Source organism: Kogia breviceps, chromosome 12, assembly GCF_026419965.1.
Source record: "Kogia breviceps isolate mKogBre1 chromosome 12, mKogBre1 haplotype 1, whole genome shotgun sequence".
NCBI classification, from domain to species: Eukaryota; Metazoa; Chordata; class Mammalia; order Artiodactyla; family Physeteridae; genus Kogia; species Kogia breviceps.
Window position 1 is genome coordinate 79,210,508 of NC_081321.1, and position 20,089 is coordinate 79,230,596.

General features: G+C 42.4%; 1 protein-coding gene across 1 annotated transcript in view; it reads left to right on the plus strand.

Annotated features, from left to right (window-relative positions):
* Positions 1-17,615, plus strand: part of ELK3 (ETS transcription factor ELK3) — a 76,296-nt gene extending 58,681 nt beyond the window's left edge. Inside the window, exons 4-5 of the mRNA XM_059082503.2 lie at positions 9,197-9,319; positions 14,945-17,615. Coding sequence (XP_058938486.1) covers positions 9,197-9,319; positions 14,945-15,043 — 222 coding nt within the window. The 3' untranslated portion in view covers positions 15,044-17,615. The remainder of the gene's footprint in view (positions 1-9,196; positions 9,320-14,944) is intronic.
* The last annotated feature ends 2,474 nt before the right edge of the window (positions 17,616-20,089 follow it).

The following is a 20,089-nucleotide window of genomic DNA, read 5'->3' on the forward strand; positions in this document are numbered from 1 at the left end:
ATGCACCCACCGTCTCAGTTATTTGTCATCACAGGCCCGTGAAGGAGATACTATTATTGTCCCATTTTTCCAACAGAGGTAAATGAGGCACGGAGGTAAAGTAACTCATCCAAGGTCACACAGCCGATAGGCCACAGAGGTGAACTTAAACCCACTTAGTCCGCTCCAGAAGCCATGCTCTTTAAGTGAAATGCTCTCGGCATGTGCACTGGGAAAATGCCCACTTGTCACTGATCATGAGACGTCCGTGGAGTCTGCAGGAAGCTGAAAGCAGCTGTTGGGCATTTTCCTCTCCACGGCTTCTCCCGGATGATTGTGGCCCAGGGATATCGTGTTGGCTCAGCTTGTGAGCTGGTGGTGACGGCAGGCTGCCGCGGAGGGGAGGGCTGAGGGCTCCGTTACAGGCAGAATGAGCGTGTGTGCTCTTAAGTGGGGCATTTCCTGACCAAGCAAAACTGTCCAGTGACCAAGGACCACTGAGTAAATGGCTCAGGCATAGCGGCTTCCGATGTCGCTCAGAGAAGTAACGAGAGAAGCGGGCCGGGGGGCAATCTGAGGATCTCCTCCCCGGCCTCCTCTGTGTTTCCAGCTGTGAGGTGTAGAGAGGCCTAGAGCCAGGCCCAGGCCAACTCTGATTTCGGTCTCTGCTTTCTCTGTGTATCACCGTCTCTGGACATGTGCCAGCCCTGTAGTTGCGTCGGAGGACAGTGGCTCGGGCTAGCCCTGTGGTTCTGGGCCTGGACATAGTGAATTTAGGGAGGCTCCGGCAGCGGGACTGAGGATGTATGGCTGGGCCGAGGGGAGGGCGGACGGTGACACGAGTTAGGGACAGAGGGTGGATGTGGAGGAATGGATGCAGAGCTCAGGACTGGGAGATGGCATCTATGAGAATGGTCTACCAGCAGGGAGGGAGAAGCATGGGAAAGCCAGATGTTTAAGAGAGGACCTGTACCTTAGGGAGATGCGCGGGCTGGTCCTCCCAGGCTGTGAGGGCGCGGCCTCGACCTGTGAGCGAGGGCACCACGAAGTCCAAGACATGGGAGGGCGCTTCCCGAGGGGAGAGAGGCACAGGGCAGGGTCTGGACTAGGACAGGAGAGGGGAATTGGCGGCCTGGGCCAAGGGAGGGGCTTTGGATCAGGTGTGAGGGGGTGGCGTTGGGGGCTAGGTAGTGTCTGAAGCCATTCAGAGCTAAAGGAGTCAACGGCTGCCCTTGGGAGATGGTGGAGTCTCAGGACTTGAGATCCCCTCACCTTCTAGCGAGCTCAGCTCTGCACCTGGAGTGCCTGTGGCTGACGGGGAGGGAGGGGAGAGGCCAGGAGGGAGAAACCAGAGAGCGCAGAGGAAGGGCAGGACTCAGGGGTTGGGTGTTCCCCCAGTTGGGTTCTCTGAGAGCAGACAGGAGAGTCAAGTGGTTTTATCTCGACTTGACAAGCCTTGAGTCTTTTAGGATTCCGGGGAGGCCTCGCGTCAGTGTAGGATTTGGATTCTCAGAGAACGGGAGCTGTTTCAGGTGCCCCAGAAACGAACCCACCAGCCCCTGGTTCTCCCTCCAGTGCACAGCCAGACACAGCATCAGCTCCCTCTGCAGTTCTCCTGAAGTCCACTGGGCCTCAAACCGAGGGGTGAGCCCATCTCCCTGAAAGCGCCCCCAGGGACGGGAGCGAAAGACTCCTGTTTGCCCCCAGGTCAACTCTGGGGGGTTCCTCTCCACCCAAGGGAGCGTGGGGCGTTTCTCTCACAGGCAGCAATGGCGCCTCACTCCCGCGGCTCACTGGCTTCTCTCCCCCCTTAGCACTTTCTGTCGCAGAAACTCCACTTTCTGTGGGGTGTGCAGTGTGTACGCAGAAACATTTGGTTACCTGTGGGGACCGCCCAGCAACTTTCTTCGTGGCTAGCTTTAAAAGAGATAAAAGTGTGCTGTAATAATTTGATACCCTGAAAATGAAGTTCCCAAGAACTTGTATTTATTCCAAGAATGATTTCTATTTTATTGATTTTTTTTTTTTTTTTTGCGGTGTGCAGGCCTCTCACTGTTGTGGCCGTTCCCGTTGCAGAGCACAGGCTCCGGACGCGCAGGCTCAGCGGCCACGGCTCACGGGCCCAAGCCGCTCCGCGGCATGTGGGATCTTCCCGGTTCCCCTGCATCGGCAGGCGGATTCTCAACCACTGCGCCACCAGGGAAGCCCTTGATTTATTTATTCCAAGAATAATTCCTAGTTAGTTTCAGCTAGAAGCATGGCAGGAAGAAGGGTAGGATTAAGCATGTCTCGGCCTGCTTAGGGTCATGTGGTTACAATGCCCTCCAAGGACTATATTCAACCACGTACCTCGTGTAGGCCCAAATTCAGATTCGAAATTTCAAGCTACAGCACGATGGGCATGAAAAGGCATCGGCATTCTGCCACTCGCCCAACATCATAACCGCCACTCCCACCAAGGATACTTGTGGCGGCCTTCCCTGATGGCGCAGTGGTTGAGAGTCCGCCTGCCGATGCGGGGGACACGGGTTCGTGCCCCGGTCCGGGAAGATCCCACGTGCCGCGGAGCGGCTGGGCCCGTGAGCCACGGCCGCTGGGCCTGCGCGTCCGGAGCCTGGGCTCCGCAACGGGAGAGGCTGCAGCGGTGAGAGGCCCGCGTACCGCAAAAAAAAAAAAAAAAAAAAAAAAAAAAAAAAAAGAATACTTGTGGCACATCTGGTACCCGTACAAAATGCAGTTGAGATTACTCTCATGAGTCTTTGAGAAACGATTACAAATGTAGACAGACATGATGATCACCACGAGGCACCCCCAGTGTGGACGTGAGGAACTGAAAAAATGAGAATAAAAAGCCAGCTGGTACCAAGGAGTGAGGTAGCTGGAGCTCAGCCACCGAGGTCATATTGGACTGTTGCTAGAAAAACAAGAATGTTATCTCTGATGGCATGAGCTACAGAAATTGAGATGGGGGTGGGGGGAGGAGCCAGGATGTGAAACCCTCCTGGTTTCTAGCCAGGCACCATGGAAGCCCAAATGGTGCCAGCTGGAACTTCTGATTCTCTGTATCTTCTGCATCTGGGTGTCACCTGTCCCTTTTCCTTCCATTTGCTTCTTCTGTTTAGTCTCTCCCTCCTCCTGTCTTACCAATGTAAAGTTAGTTCAGAATCGGAGGTTGGCTAATTGCACATCCCTCCATTTATGCGAAGACCTCTGTTCATCTCACACATGATGTCTAAGATGTTGAACTCAGATATGTGCGGGCACCAGGGCGTGAACTCACATGAGAGTCTGAGCATGCATTCCCCAGGCTGTTTAGTTTTTTTTTTGTGGTACGTGGGCCTCTCACTGTTGTGGCCTCTCCCGTTGCGGAGCACAGGCTCCGGACGCGCAGGCTCAGCGGCCATGGCTCACGGGCCCAGCCGCTCTGCGGCATGTGGGATCTTCCCGGACCGGGGCACGAACCCATGTCCCCTGCATTGGCAGGAGGACTCTCAACCACTGTGCCACCAGGGAAGCACGCCCCGGGCTGTTTTATTAGTAGCGGCTTTGGGTTAACACTAACTGAGTAGAGACAGCTTGCTGAGGACTGAAATGCTAAAACCCCCTTCCTGCATTTACTGATGGATGTGACACACTTGAGCCCAGATCATAAGGTGAGAATTGGGAGTAAAATGGATGCGTGTGGTGAGGAGCCATTGGGTAGACTGCATCCCGGCTCAGCTCTGGAGTGGTTTCCAATCTTATTGTCTCTTTTGCCATGATCACAAAAGGAAGTTTTTTTTTTTTTTTTCCCTTCATCCCACTCCATAACACTGCCCTAGCTCAGCCTGCAGCTTTCTCCATACTGGCCCTACAGAAGAAGGATGTCCTTTTAGGAGGCCTGTTCAGTGGAGGATGTCATTGGGTAGACTTTTGGGTGACTTGACACTCCAGCTGAAGGTTCTTGCTTCTCCCAGCTCTGGATTGCCTAAGATGAATAAAGTGTGATTGCGCCCTCCCTCTTTCCACCCTGGGACCCGTCTTTCCTGTAGATCCTTTGTGGATCTGCCGACTTCTCCCCAGTTCTACCCTTATTCTATTTTCCCCCCTAACTCTTACCATAGCTACCCTGGACCAATAGGGAATTCTCCTCTTTGTCCTCTTCCTTCAGATCAGCACATTCAGTGCTATACAAACTTCTGTGTGACTCGACTTCTTTTTGGAAGTTCTTAAAACCATGCTTTTATTTGAATTCAGACAACTCTAGGAGTTTCCAGAGGTTCACAGTCAACCTTTTGAGGATTTTTTTAACCACAGAATGGCACTGTCATGGATTCTGTTGGCATCCATGGGAGATTAAGATTAGAGATGTTTGTTGCTACAACCTGCCCAACCATCGGCTAGGCATCTGGAGATATAGAGGTGAGCAAGACAGACACAGTTCCTGTTCTCATGAGCTTACAAGCTTGCTGTCCAGTAGGTAAAGAACAAGGGCAATATATAATGTGGGGTGGTGTGAAATTATAGAGGGCCCTGGGAACTCACTGAGGAATTTAGACTTGTTTCGATGGGAAATTAATAGCTGCTGAAGGTGTTAAGTCAAGGGAAACAAAAATTCCTCTTAGAATCTATCAACAAGTAATTATTTAGCATTATTTGCAAATCACAGGAAGGACACCAAAAGTACAAGTGCCTATTTTTATGACCTTTGGACCTAGCCATGACAAGACATGCACACGGCAAGAGCCAAATACACAGTGCAGAGAAGTACCTTAGGAACAGAATGGGGAAAGAACATGTAGTTCAATTCAACAAACCCAGATTGAGCACCTATCATGTGTCACGGGCTTTGCTTGGAGCTGGGGGTGCAAACGTGAATTAGATAGTCCCTATTAGTTGGGAGGGAACTCGTAACTTACCTTAAGTTGGTTAATATAGTATCCCGGACACAGTACAAGTGGAATTCTTAGGTATAAAAGGAATACTAAAGAGGAAGGTATTAACTTTCTTGGGGATGGGGAAGGGTGCTGAAAAGGTGTTCGTGGAAGGGGTGATCACACTTGGGCAGGGTGTTAAAGGATCAGCAGCAATTTATCTGGCACATGGGGTGAAGAGGGCATTGTAGGCAGAGGAACACCTTGAGCCAAAGCATAAAGATGTGCAATAGCCTTGTGCATTAGGGCAGAACAAGTAGTTCAGTAAGAGGGGAGGATACATTCCAAAGGTAAAGGAAGTGGTGGAAGATGGTGCCTGAGTGACATAGTGAGAATTGTGTTTTAGAAACCATCCTGATGACGTTGATTGGGGGTGGGGGGGGAGGCTGGAAGCAGTTAGGATATGACTGTAAAATTCCAGGTGAGGGCTTCCCTGGTGGCACAGTGGTTGAGAGTCCGCCTGCCGATGCAGGGGACGCGGGTTCGTGCCCCAGTCCGGGAGGATCCCACATGCCGCAGAGTGGCTGGGCCCGTGAGCCATGGCCGCTGAGCCTGCGCTCCGCAACGGGAGAGGCCACAGCAGTGAGAGGCCTGCGTACCGCCTAAAAAAAAAAAAAAAAAAAAAAATTCCAGGTGAAAGACAATGAGGACCTAAGGCTGTGACAGTGGCATGAGGCAAAAGGCGATGGCTCTGAGGGACACAGGGACTGCCACCAACAGGACTTGGTGATGGGTGTGGAGGTGCTAGGGGAGAGCCAGAAGTTGAGTATGAGTTTCACGGAAGGAAAGAAACTCATGGGGAAAGGTTACAGGTCTGGTTTGGCTGTGTTGAGTTTGAGGAGCCTGAAGGACATTCAGGAGGTAACACCCAGCTGCAGTTGGAGCTAAGGAGAGAGTTTGGGGATGGTCAAGGGATGGTTGGTTAGTAACTGCAGAAGCAGATGCGATCACTTGTGGAACGGCTCTAGCCCAGGGGAGCATGGGCTGAGTGGTCAGGACAGTTCTGGAATGAGTGCTGAAGAACAAGTAGGTTGGAATTATGTGGCGCTCAGGACACTTCAACCAAAGCTGGGGAGGGGGGCGTGCGGTGGGGGGGGGCTTTCACATGAAACTAGGCTATGGGGGAACCTAGAATTGTGGCCAGGGAGGTTGTACTCTTTTTTTCCCTGAAACTAAACACAGTGTCTTAAGGGGATTGATTCAGTGGCAGTGCTCAGAACAGATTGGAAGGGAGAGACCAGAGGCAGCTGGGCTGCTTTAGGTGGCAGTTGCTGAGTGCCACCTAAGTTGATAGGGGCTTGGATGCAGCAAGACTGGAAATGAGGGGGTAAATAGGAGAGTCAGTTCCAGGAGGGGTCCACAGGCCATGCTCAGAGGGTGTGGCAGGGGGTGAGGGGAAGGCATTTTGCATCTCAGTGACTGGATGCGGGGTTGTAGACCGGGCTCTGAGTACAGGGATAGTGTCTTGTTTTACCATTGTTTCTCTGGCGCCTGATACATACTATGTACTCAGTCAGTGTTTGTCGAGTGGGTAGAATAAATGGTGCTCCTGTTGATAGAAATGGATGCATCATAAACACTGGATTTGGAAAGAAGGTGGTGAGTTTGTGCCGTCTGGTTGAGGGGAAATCAGCAATCTCCTTTGAGGAGGTGGAGGGCATTTTGATGGTCAGAGGGCATGATCCAGGAGGAGGGCACTCAGGAGGGGTGTGTCTGGACAATGTTCACTCACCAGGTTTAGCTCAAATATGAGGGCTTTCTAGAAGACTCCGTATGAAGTTTAAGAAGAACTGACTGGGGAGGATGAAAACGAGGTACTGAGAGGAGGATCTTTCAAGACCCTTGAAAATGAACACCCATTGCCTTTGGGCCCTAGGGCATCCCCTTCCTTGGCAGGTGCCAGAATCAGTAAGTCCCTGTCTGCCATTCAGAAGAGCTCATTTGCTAAGACATTCTTCAGTGAAGGAAGAGGAAGCGTGCGTTTTGCTGGTGGCTTCTTTCGTTAGCCTCTACCTCGGGCTCAGCTTACCCTCCATGACTCAAGGTGCTTGTGGAGAGGGGCTGTGAAAGCTCACATGATACCAGAGATAACCCAGGCCAGGCTTTATAGGAATTTTCCCTAAAAGAGCAACCAACCAGTTTTTTTCTCTACGGCCACAGGATCTTCAGGCAGAACAGGGATGGGAGGGAGAGGAGTCAATGAAGTCATTTTATAGTATTTATTTGCATGTATTATAGAAGACATTTCGAATGTATTTAACATGAGAAACAGAAGGCTACTGTATTCTGAGTATATCCTGTATCCCTTAGAAACAAATATGCAAAACATCTCAAATTCAGACATGGGTATGAATTTTAGACTATGAAAATACATTCTACGCCTCATATGTTGCTCAGAGGATTAAAAATAAATGGATATATATTTATGGCCACGGATGAGAGAAAGGTAGCTAGCTATGTTTTGTAGTTTAGCAGATTCACTGTCTCTTTAGAGCTGTGAGACTTTCATTGGTAGGTAAACTAGGAGGCCCTGAACACGCTGGTTAGTAAATGTTAACGTGCCATATTGTGGCTGGGACCTGGCTTCAGAGTAACATGCAAATACTAGTTCTCAGATCACCTGAGCTGTGGACTTGACCCTAACATGACTGAGGAAACTTAAAGCACTAGCTGACTAGGTTGGTTTGTCTGTTTCAGAACATTAAGTACTTTTCCACATACAGTTGAGGATTTCTCCCATGAATAGGTGAAATACAGTTCGTCAAGTACACTTTAAATTAATTACTAATGATAACAGTCCTGAACACTTACTGAGCATTTGCTCTAGGCACATATTAAGAGCTTTACATAGATCATTTATTCTTCCTAACAATCCTGTAATGTGAAAAACGTAGGCATTTTTCTCCCTGTGTCGCAGATGAGGAAACTGAGGCATAGAAAGGTTACCTACCTAGTAAGTAGTGGTTCTGAGATTGGAACCCTGGCAGAGCCCATGCGGGACCGCTAAGCCTGAACCGTTAGGCCAGATGGCCTGGCAAGTTTGTGAAATTGCCTTGAATTAGAACAAATGGGAAACTCATCCAAAACAAGTATTTATCCTAGTAACCTCATAGGTCATTCAATATGTAGGAAATGCTGTAGAACCAGAGACTCAAATAATTTGAGTCTTTTCAGCAGCTTGTTTGAGAACCTTTGGATGTTTGTCTCCTTTCCACTGAACAGAGCAGACCTTTCAACATAGGTTTAAGCTAAATGTTCTGGATAATTAACAAAGCTGCTAAGGCCAATTCTAGGGGAAAAAAGAACACTTTAGCATCTAGCATGATGCAATCTGAAATGCTGGCGCCCTTGCTGTCGTTCTTCTTACACAGAGCACCTTACTGACATCACAAAACCACCGAGGGGCTCCTCCTAGTCAGCAAAGGTACAAAGCCACCCTGGCCAGGGCGTTTGGCTCCGCTGAGAATAAAAGCCATGCAGACTTGCCAGCTGGGGCGGTAAGTGTTGTTTCTTCTGCACTCTGGCTGGCTTGCAGGCCAGGACTCCTGCTGCGTGTATGCAAGCAAATGCAATCCTTGGCACTCGCCCAGGAAACCCAGAGTTCTGGCTTTATACCCAATCTGACAAGAAAGGATTTTTTTTCCCCCCCTCCAAACCATTGCCAGGGAGATGAATTCTGATGAACCCCATATCCAGAGTGAAATCTGGAAAACCCAGTTCAGAGCTTTTGATGAAGCTGCTACAGGGTATTTTAGCAGCAGATCCTGAAATATTAAAGGGCTGTTGATAGGGAAAGTGAAGATTGGGAGGCCCTCTAAAAAATGTGTGTGTGTGTGTGTAGCCAAAGGAATGGAAAGTGAAGCTTGGGAGGCCCTTTAAAAAATGTGTGTGTGTGTAGCCAAAGGAATGGATGTCCACTGGAGAAAAATAAGAAAATATAGATAAGAAAAAATAAAGCCCTTTCATGGGATCTCATTTACTTGTACAACAAATCTTGTTTAATGCGTGAGGAGGAGCAAATTGAAGAGCACCTGGACAGAAGTTGCTAGGAACCTGAGTTTTCTACTAGAATGCTTAAGGAAGGTAATGTTTCCCTACTTTCTTCCTTTATAAAATTGCTCATACAGTTAGCATTGAAGGAAATTAAGCTGCACAGCCCTGCAGAAATAACAGAGTTGTCAGATTTTCCTAAAATGGTGAAGCTTGTTTCTTGGTTTGTGGCTAATGCCCCTGGCCAGACTACTGACCACAGCTGGTGTCCTGTGATACCTGTATCACAAACTGTGTATGTGCTTCTTTCCCAGACACCAAATGGACTGCTTCTGACCCCGAGCCCACTGCTCTCCAGCATACACTTCTGGAGCAGCCTTAGTCCAGTTGCTCCACTGAGTCCTGCCCGGCTGCAAGGGCCAAACACGCTGTTCCAGGTGAGCATTTGGAAACGAACTTTTAAATGTGGAATTTCTAAGGGATGTGTTTCCCCAGTAAATCCTGCAAGGTAATATTTTCACTAAATGTAGGGCAGAACTCACTGTTTAAGCTTCCAAAAGGAAGTCATGTTCACATGGCTGCCGAAGGCTGTCTTCAGAGGCACGTATTTTCACTGAGGTGGAGTTCTCATATCAGACACCCATAAATAGAACAGTCAGTTCTTGAAGTGTTTTGGATATTTCACTGACTATGAAAACTGGAAACTTATTAAGGAAAAAAAATTTTTTAATTGTATTTTATAAAATCTCATAAAAGACTTTAAAATACTAATCTATTAGTCAATGTAGTGACATCACAAACTAAATTGAAATATAGTGAACAGCTTCTCCAAACTGTAATAGAAAAGTTACCTGCATAATTCTATGAATCAGAATCAAGTTCTTGTTCCAAAAAAAAAAAAAAAAGCTTCCAGGTCATTTGGTTAAAAATGAATTAAGCCTCTGCTGTTTTATCCTGTAAAACTCCCTGTACTAGGTAAGCACATTCATTAATCATTCCCACACTGGAATCCTGCAGTAGCATCACTTGCTATCATGTGGAAATCAGTATTTCCTCTTGGAGACCCAAAGATTACTCACTGACCAAGATGTTACTGTTTGAATATGTGAGTGTAGCATAGAAGGGATCCTAGGGACAGGAATGAAGCAAAACTGGATAAAAGTACAAACCCCCTCTTGACCTGATTCTAGCCTGGTCTGTCTCATTCACCCTGCATCCCACATCTGCCCCCGCCCCCCAACATGGCTTACCCCAAGTTAGTTGTAGTTCTTTTGCTCTCGTTGCATCTAGTGCTTGCCACTTTGTATTCATCTGGCAGTCTCCCCACTAAACTGTGGGCCCTCAAGAGGCCATCTTGTTTGCTGTGGTGTGCGCCTGGCATCTAGCCTATTTCTTGGTACACAGAACGATGTTCAGTAAGTATCACTGGCTGACTAAGGAATGGATGCCTCAGAATTCATTAAGAGATGTCTAAGAAAGTTAAGTGTTAAAAAGATCAGGCCTCCAGTGCTTTTCTGAGTTGTTCATTTTGCTCGTCAAGTTTAATATCTACCTCTGTGCCATGGGCTGTACATGCTGGATATTTAAAGTCTCATTGGGAGAAGGGTGGAGCTCAAGAGGTTTTGATTACTATCTTGCTTCTCTGGTTTCCTAATAGGGTTGAGGTAGGGTGTCATGATGTGACTATATCCCTGGAGTAATCAGGTTTCTCTTCCTGGCCCTTCTCAGCACAAGAAATTGAGGATATGGTCATGCACAGCCCATGTGGTGATTCTTAGCCATTTTAACTCAGGCAAGGAAACGAAAACTAGAAATAGTGAGCAAAAACCAGTGAGCAAGTACAGTATTAGGCCAGTTTTAGATTAGTAATCTTTTCCTGGAAGTCTCCAGATGGGAGCAGCAGAGAGTTCCCTTCCCGAGTAGAGCGGAAAGGAGTTAGTTGTATGGTGCATACGTACAGTCAGCTCCATGGCGGTAGGGACTGTAATACTACTCTAATCCTAGAACCTAACACAGGGCCTCTCTAGGCTTCCCTAGATACTTGTGAATAATGAACCGACTCTTACTTCCCTCCTTACTGGGAATTCTGCCACCTGATTGGTGCAGGGCTTGGTGACCTCCAAAGGAAGCCATGGAGAACTATTGGTTGCGAGTTCTTTGAGATCTCTTGCCTTAGACACTAAACCTTTTCTAGCCCGTTACTCCCAACAGGAGCAGTGGTTCATGTCCATAGTGATTCTACACATTAGTAGGCATATCCCTCCCCTTAAGTCACTGCTGTAGACCAGTGGTTCTCAAAGTTAACGTGCAGCAGAATCAGCAGGAGGGTGTGTTAGAATGCAGGTTGCTGAGCCCCACGCCCAGAGTTTCTGATTCAGGTCTAGGATGGGATGCCTGATAAAAACATTCTTTCAGGTTCCTAGTGATGCTGCTGCTCCAGGAACCACACTTTGAGAACCACTGCAGACCAGTGGTTCCTAGTTGACATTTAGAATTCTGCAGAAGAAATGCTGCATTTAAAGGCTACCTGCTCAGAATTTTGATTTCACAAACTGGACCTGTCCTCTCTCCTGGAACCATGCAAAACACAATTCCTGAAAAGGAAAGTGCAACCAGGTTTGGATGGCTGACAGGTCGCATGGCCTCGGGCCCTCTTTTGGGGATTGGGATCCATGAGACTAAGGAAAAACAATTATGTACCTTTTAAAGTATTATTACTCTTCCTATGATAATAGCATTGAGCTGGTGAAAGCTGAAATTAGCCGTTTTGAAAATGGTAAACAACATGGTAAGAAGAAGAATTTGATTTTTAATAATTAGACATTTCAAATGATGGGTTTCAAAATTCAGACTACTATCAACAGTACCCCTTTTTAAACTAATGAAAATAAGTTTCTTTAAAAATAGCATATGTGATAGAGGCTTGCTATGTGAATGTGTTACAGGAGGAAACAAATTAGACTTGGCCTATAGTAAGTTTTAAATGATGCTGGCAGATTTCCTGCTATGATGATTAGAAAAGATCAGAATCCTTTAGGGTAACAGTAGACAGAGCTGAGGGGTTTTGGCACAGAAGGTTCCTTGATATCACTATAGTAAGTGAGAGCAGATACTGAAAATTTTAAGGGAAGGAGAGTGAAGATACTATGTTACCCTTTCTAGAAGAGGTATGCTTTGGAATCTAGACACGTTTTAGTGAAGAGAGAGATGCCAAAGACATTGTGCTAAATCTAAATATACAACCTTGATTTATAAATAGAGATGGGTTACAATTGGACCGTTTAGCATTTTAAGCTTGTCTTTAGGATGTCTGTTCCACTTTTGAAACAGATTTTGATCAGATTTGGAATACACCTAGTCGGTACAGCTGTATCTTGAAACAAGGTGATTTTCAATTGAGAATGTTTTCTGTAATTTTTAATTCAACAAATCTAACCCAGCAAATATTTGCAGTGCCCTGAGGCAGGGACTGTGGGGGATATACAATACGTGAATAATAGATGTGTAAAACACAGTGCTACAGGAACCCAATAGGAGTAGCTCTTTCCAGCTGGGGACTGGACAGAGGCTCCAAGGCAGAAGTGTCACCTGAGCTAGGAAGAAGGGACAGGATTTTGGCAAAGTATATTCTAAATGAATAGATCTGCATCATTTGGATATGAAAGTACATAGTCTGTTCTGGAAAGAACTGGGTGATAGGAGACTGGTTGGAAAAGGAGCTAGGGGATTTGAATAGTATTCCAAGGAGTTGTTAAGTGATAACCGGAAGGCTTTTAAAGCTGGAAATAGCATAACATCTCTATTTTAGAAAGACAGCGCTGATATCACAGTGTGGAGAGAGGACAGAAGAGAAAGCAGAAAGCGTCGGGGGCAGGAAAACATGAGGAAATTTATACTATTCCAAATTCTGAGGGAAGAATCATCTTTTAGACAAGAACAGTGAAAACAGGAATATATTTAGAAGACATTCCAGAGGTAAAATTGAGAGGATGACTTAGTTGAGTGTAAGGAGTAAGTAGGTAGTGAAAATTAGGAAGAGGCAAGGATTACTAAGTGATTAAAAGACTGGGAATGCTACTGATAACAGTAGTTACTACCAGACATTGCTCTAAGCACACTTTTTCACGGCTTCTTATTTAATAGTCCCAATAGTTCTATTTGAAAAGATAACCAATTTCACGAGAAAAAGAAAAGATAACTAAGGCCCAGAGATGTTGCTCAGCTTACCCGAGATCACATGTTTACTAAGTGGCAGAGCCCTGATTCATGCTTAGGGTCGAGCTCCTACCACCACTCTTATTGACTTAAGAGTGAGTGGGGAAGAGGCATTGGTGGGGATATCTAACTGACACCAGGAAATGTTTGTTGAGTCCAGTATAGGAGAAAGGAAGGCTGAGGACAAAAGTTGGGGAATGCTGTAATTTAAGAAAAGGGACTGTGTGTGCATGATTTGGGCGGGGGGGGGGGGGCAATAAAAAGGAATAAGAAATATGTCAGAAAAGCCAGGCTAACCAAGAGAAACTGTGACAACTGAGTATATAGAAATAAAGAGCACAGTACAGAAATCAGTAACAAAACCAAAAGCTGATTCTTTTAAAAACACCAATAAGATGGACAAAAACAGAGAAGATGTAAAATAAACTCAAAGAATGAACATTCAAAATCTGCTCTTCTTCTAATGTTCACTCTTAATCGATGGGAATAGTGGTTAGGAGCACGCCTTAAATAAAAAGAGTATAAGCTAAATGCAAATAGATTTGATAACCCAGCTGAAATGGATAAAATTCTATGTAACATTAAAATTCCAAGTGTCAGGAAAGAAACAAAAACCTTGAATATAACCATTAAAGAAACTGAAATAGTAATTAAAGAGCACCATCCCCCAACCCCTGACAAAAATAAGTTGGGCAGTTTGGTACAGAAAGCACAGTATCTTTCAATCAGTTTAAACTTGGCTTTACTGCTTATAAGCTGCGACCTTTAGCCAATCAGAACTCAACTGAAATCTGTTTTCTCATCCATAAAATGGGAATAACCGAACTTTTACAGGCTCTACATATCAGATGAAATGACAACCACTGATAAACTGTAAGGGACTGGACACATAACAGTTACTGAAATAGTCTGAAAATTGCAAAAATATATTTACTTCTACAAATATTGTACTTCTAACACATGCCTGGATCTGTAGTTTGATACTGATGAAGTGAAGTTTAACATTTAGCTTATCTAGACTAAATACGAATTAAACTAGAAAGCCCAGGAGAGGAGCATTGTGACACATATCATCCTGGACAATGAAAACCTAGTTTCCAACAGTTTTCAAAGGAGGTCTTTAATTATTTCATTAAAATTAAATGGGAGTATGGCTGCTGTATTTTAGACCTGAAAGGTATCAAATCATATACCTTTGTCCTATTTATCATCCTAGTTACCAACAAGACAGAAATTAACTTTTTAGTCTTTAAGTTTCGGCACTTACGGGTGATCTCTCTACTCAGTTTGATATTGTTTATCATTTTAATTAGAAAGAATACTTAAAAGATTTAGAAAATAAGAATATCTTTAAGGATAAGAACCTTCCTCGTTTTTAACAGTTACCGAGAAGCATCATTGTAGTACTCTGGAAAACTGATAGCCAATTTCAAAATACAGTATGAGAAGTTACTGGTTTACATGCAAGGAGTCAATTTCCTGGTTTTCAAAATTAATTTTTCTTAATATTTAAAGCAAATGATCATTCTGAGTAGATTGGAATCTTTTAGAAATAGTATTAGAATATACTTTAGCAACATATAAAGTACATATTTTTTTCTAGTAGCCTAGGCACATAAAATAATTAGGGACATTTTCTAAGCCTTAGCCTCTTGTTTGCTGTATGTAACCTTGATTTCATTGTCATCTTCCAATCACATTCTGTAAAATTATTGGCAACTGACCTCTATCAATCACAGGGGTGATGACAGAACTGATCCATTATGGTCTGTCTAGGAATGTAAAGAACTCAGGTCTTCCCGATGGATTTGCAATAACTATTTTAAAAAATCTTTTGTCCACTACAGTTCCCTACACTGCTTAATGGCCACATGCCAGTGCCAATCCCCAGTCTGGACAGAGCTGCTTCTCCAGTACTGCTTTCTTCGAACTCTCAGAAATCCTGATGACATCTGGCCACAATTAAAGACTCATTAACTGATGAAACAAATTTGTCCCCATGGGCTAGTTTACCTGTGTCGTGAGAAGGACGTTGTGAAACCCGTCTGTTAATTTGGTTTGCACTTTTCATAACATGGATGGATGGTCTAGATTTATGTTAGCATTTAAAAAACTTTTTTATATTCAAGTATATATGAAAATCTGTTTTGCATTAAGTGAATTTTAATGTTTTTGTTTTTATATCTTCTTAGTTCTTAAGTGTTGAACACTGTTGACAGTGAAGAACTTTTCTTAATGGTTTTCAATGTAACTAATAAGGATGTGAAGCTTTTTTCCTCTTTAATTCTGCATATGCTGAACTGTGCTTATATACACTATAACCAGCTGTGCCTTCCTTTGCATTTAGTTTAATGTAAATGATTTATATATTTTTTAGTATTAAGAGAAATTGTTTGAAAGACAAAAATTAGTATCAAACAGCTCTCTAGTAGAATTTCATTATTTTTCACAAGTTGGCAATATGAAAGCAGATTCATATTTTTCTTTTTTGCTTTCAACTGTATGAGAATTGCCTTAGAACCTCTTTTGAACTGAAATTCAGTGAATATAATGTCCAAGTAATGTTTTTATAAGAAAAAACTAAGCCATACTTAGACAAACTTTCATAAAAGAAAATATTCTAAAGTGCATTTTTTGAGAAATGAACGTTGAAAGGCTAGCTTCCTGTTTACAATCTTTTAGACTCCTTCCAAACAAAAACCTGAGATGGAAAAGCTATGTAAAGTTCACTCTATCCATGCCCCTGGAATATTTCCTAGTTTAGCACATTCTTGTTTAAAAAAATTAACCTGGTTCTCCCAGTTTTCCATAGAGAATCATACCTCTCTGATGCATTTACTGTATCATTATGTTAGGGTTTCTCTAAACCCCAGGAACTAAAATTAACATTTAAAAATCCTATGCTTTGGAAGAGGTTCACAGACTGGTGATGAATACAAATAACAAACAATTTTGTAACACCGTATAGGTATAGCCTTGCTTGTGGAAATTGAGAGGTGTAGGATACACTGCTTTATGTATTACTGTTTATGGTGAGAATGAAGGAAAACTGATAAAAGAAATATAAAATTCTTCAGGAACCTCATCATTGTGGAACTGAGCTGATTACATAACAATTTGGAATACTCAGCAGTAAATTCTTTTGTGCAGTGTAGTTTAGAGCAGTGATAATAGAAACATATTTTCTGTTCCTTCAAAAAATCAGCAGGCACCCGTCTACAGTGCCATTCTGTATGTATATGAAGTAGTAAAGTTCTAATGTAAGATAAAAGAACTGGAAAGTGCCCAGTGCTTTCAATTCAAGATTAAGTTAATTATCATCCTTAACTATAATAGAAACCAATTTGAAATGTGGCTAAATAATTCATTGATCCAAATGAGGTCACTGATAACAAATGAGGCATTAAATGGCAGGGATTATGAGAAAGGGTAAAAAATAAAGGTTGCCAAAACAAATATTTCTTGAATTTTCAGGAAATCTAAAATTTTATTTTGACACTTACAAAGCTTGAGATTTTCAATTGGAATTGAGCATCTCTGTGTTTGGGGATGTATGCCCTTATCTGGGGAAAAAAATCCAAACCCTCCAATATGCATCTTTGAATATAAAATAATGGGCCTGGTTCCAAAATCTCCAAATAGAACACTACTGTCACTCCCTTATAGGCTAAGGATAATTCTGTACATTTAAAATAAAAGAGCTGGTCCAGGGGACTGGTATTCACCAAACATAAAATGTTAGAAGATGCCTTTGAGAATGCATCCAACCACCATTTCCAGGTAAGGACAACTGCACAGGAGAAGTGGGAGTTGCCTAAGGCTACATAGTTCATTAAAGGTAGCACAATGATTGGTGCTCAGTCCAGTTCTAGTTCCCCATGCCTAGCTATAATTAACTACTGGTCCAAAACTGTATGTTAGGTAGAAAAAAACCAAAAAAAGAGCATTAAAAAAACCCCTGTTCTGTCAGATAAGAGCACACCTCAAATTCAAGATTCTTACAGAGAAACTAAGTCAATGTGCAAAAACCTCAACCAAAAATATAATTTTAAATGTAAATGTTGAATGTAAATCTGATTCTTGTACTCCCTTCCTCCAAATACTATGATTAACATACTAGCTCCACTTATTAGAAACAGAAAAATACAATAATTTTTGATGGATCAAAAAACTCATTGTAACACAAATAGAGAACTGGAGGTATTGAAGTATAACACTTATAGCTCTGACTCATTCTGTGTGTTGGGTTGGTTTGTTTGTTTTTTTAAACAGTTATTTTAGTCAGAAAATAGGTTTCAAAAAAAACATAAGATATAACTTTGTTTTCCCCTTTTTATATGTTTGCTTGATCAGTGTTAAAACGCTATGGTAAAGTTTTATAGAACTATAACCTATATGTTGGTCTCTTTGTACACATCTTTTCTAAGACTGCAAATCTTCATTCAACTTTCATATACGTATCATTTTTACTGTTATTTTTGTTCAATAAATACTTTGTGATAAAAGGTGTGAAGAGGCAAGTGGGTTGGTTTACTTCCATTTACTTGGGATGATCCAAATTCCACCATTCTATGGGGTGTAAGTTGGAAAATGAATTATTTAGCTTAAATATTGCACATCAAAACACACTATGTATATATAAATCTTATTTAAACAGATATTTAAGGAAACAAATATACTTATTGAGGTTGAGGTGGGTGGAAGGGAATGGATTTGAAAAGTGGTCCTGTGATCTCATAAATCTGAAGTTCTATCTGTCATTCTGTACTGAGATAGGGAGGTAAGGAGAATGGGAAAAACTAAATTACCATTTATTCTTTTTGCTACAAATAATATCAAGAAATTAAAGCCATCCCACATTCATGGATTAGAGCACTTAATATTGTTAAGATCACAATACTACCGAGAGTGATCTACCAATTCAATGCAATTCCTATCACAATCCCAAAGAAACTTATTTTCCCCAGAAATAGAAAATCCCATCCTAAAATTTACATGGAATTTCAAGGAACCTTGAATATACAAAACAATCTTGAAAAAGAAAAACAAAGAAGGAGGACTTACACTTCTTGATTTTAAAACTTATAAAGCTACAATTAATTAAAACATTGTAGTGGCAGAAGGACAGAGATGTAGACTGAGAGAACAGAATTGAGAGCCCTGAAATAAACCCTCATACCTGTGGTCAACTGATTTTCAACATGGATGCCAAGACCATCCAGTGGGAAAAAGACAGTTCTTTCAACAAGTAGGGCTAGGAAAACTACATACTCATATGCAAAAGAATAAGGTTGGACACTCACTTTACACCACAGACAAAAATTAATTCAAAATGGATCAAGGCCCTAAATGTAAGCACTAAAACTATAAAACTCTTAAAAGAAAACAGGAAAATATTCATGTTCTTGGATTTGGCAATAGCAACTTAAATATGCCACTAACACCAGAGGCAACAAAAGAAAAAATAAACCGGACTTCATTAAAATTAAAAACTTCTGTATATCAATAGGACACCATCAAGAAAGTGAACACAACCCACAGGAGAAAATAATTACAACTCATATACCTACCTCATAAGGGTCCAATCTAGAATATATAAAGAACTCCTACAACTCAACAACAAAAAGACATCCAACCAAATTTTAAAAAGGGCAAAGGACTTGAATAGACATTTCTCTAAAGCAGATATACAAATGGCCAGTAAACACATGAAAAAGCTGCTTAACACCCAGTCATTAGGAAAATGCAAATCAAAACCACAATGAGACACCACTTCACAGCTATTAGAATGAATATAATGGAAGAAATTGGACCTCATACATTACTACTGAGAATGTAAAATGGTATGGTCACTGCAGAAAACAGTTCGGCGGTTCCTCAAAAAGTTAAACATAAAATTACTAACTGACCCAACAATTCCACTCCTAGGTATATAAAACCCAAAGAACTGAAAACAAGGGCTCAAACAGATGCTTGTATACCAGTTCATAGTGACATTGTTTACAACAGCCAAAAATGGAAAAAACCAGTGTCTATCAACAGATGAATGGATAAGCAAATGTATAATCATACAACAATGTTATTCAGGCATGAAAACAAATGAAGTTCTGACACATGCTACAACATGGATGAACCTTGAAAACATTATGCAGGTGAAATAAGCCACACACAAAACAACAAGTGTGGTATGATTCCACTTACATGAAATATCTAGAATAAGCAAATTCATAGAGACAAAAAGTATTGGATTGGCCAAAAACTTCATTCAGGTTTTTCCGTATAACATCTTACAGAAAAACCCAACTGAACTTTTTGGCCAATCCATGATATATGAGAGGTTACCCAAGAGCTGAGGAAAGGGGAAAACGTGGGAGGGTGGGGGTTAAATCTTAGTGCGTACAAAGTTTCTGTTTGGAGTGATGAAAAATTTTGGAGCTTGATTGTGGTAATTGCTTTACAACACTGTGAATGTAATAATTAATGCCACTGAACTGTATACTTACAAAGTATAAAACCAGCAAATTTTATGTTATATGTATTTTACCACAATTTAAAAAAATACTAAAAACAAAAACACACACACACAAAACGACCACATGAACTGTCTAAGGTCAAAAAGATCGTTATAACATGTTAACAAGTAGTCTTTCAAATGTAAGCTGATAAAGCACTAAATAGAATGCAGCCACTTCTATATAGAGAGTAACATATTCAGTGTGTTAACAACATCACTTGGAAGGAAAACAAAAAGGCATCCTCTCTTACCTTTAAGAACCTTGTCAGTTTAAGATGAATCACGTGTTCAAGGTTCAAAATTTCTGAGTTTCAATTCTCTTCACTGCAAAGTTTTCAGAATCTGAATGGTGCTCAAGTATCAAAAAAAATCAAATTCCTTAGTAAAATGAAGAAACATCCCTAGCTTTTCCTAGGAAGAACAATTTTATGTAACTGCTGGATACAGTTCTTCACCTTTTATATGCAAGAATCAAACA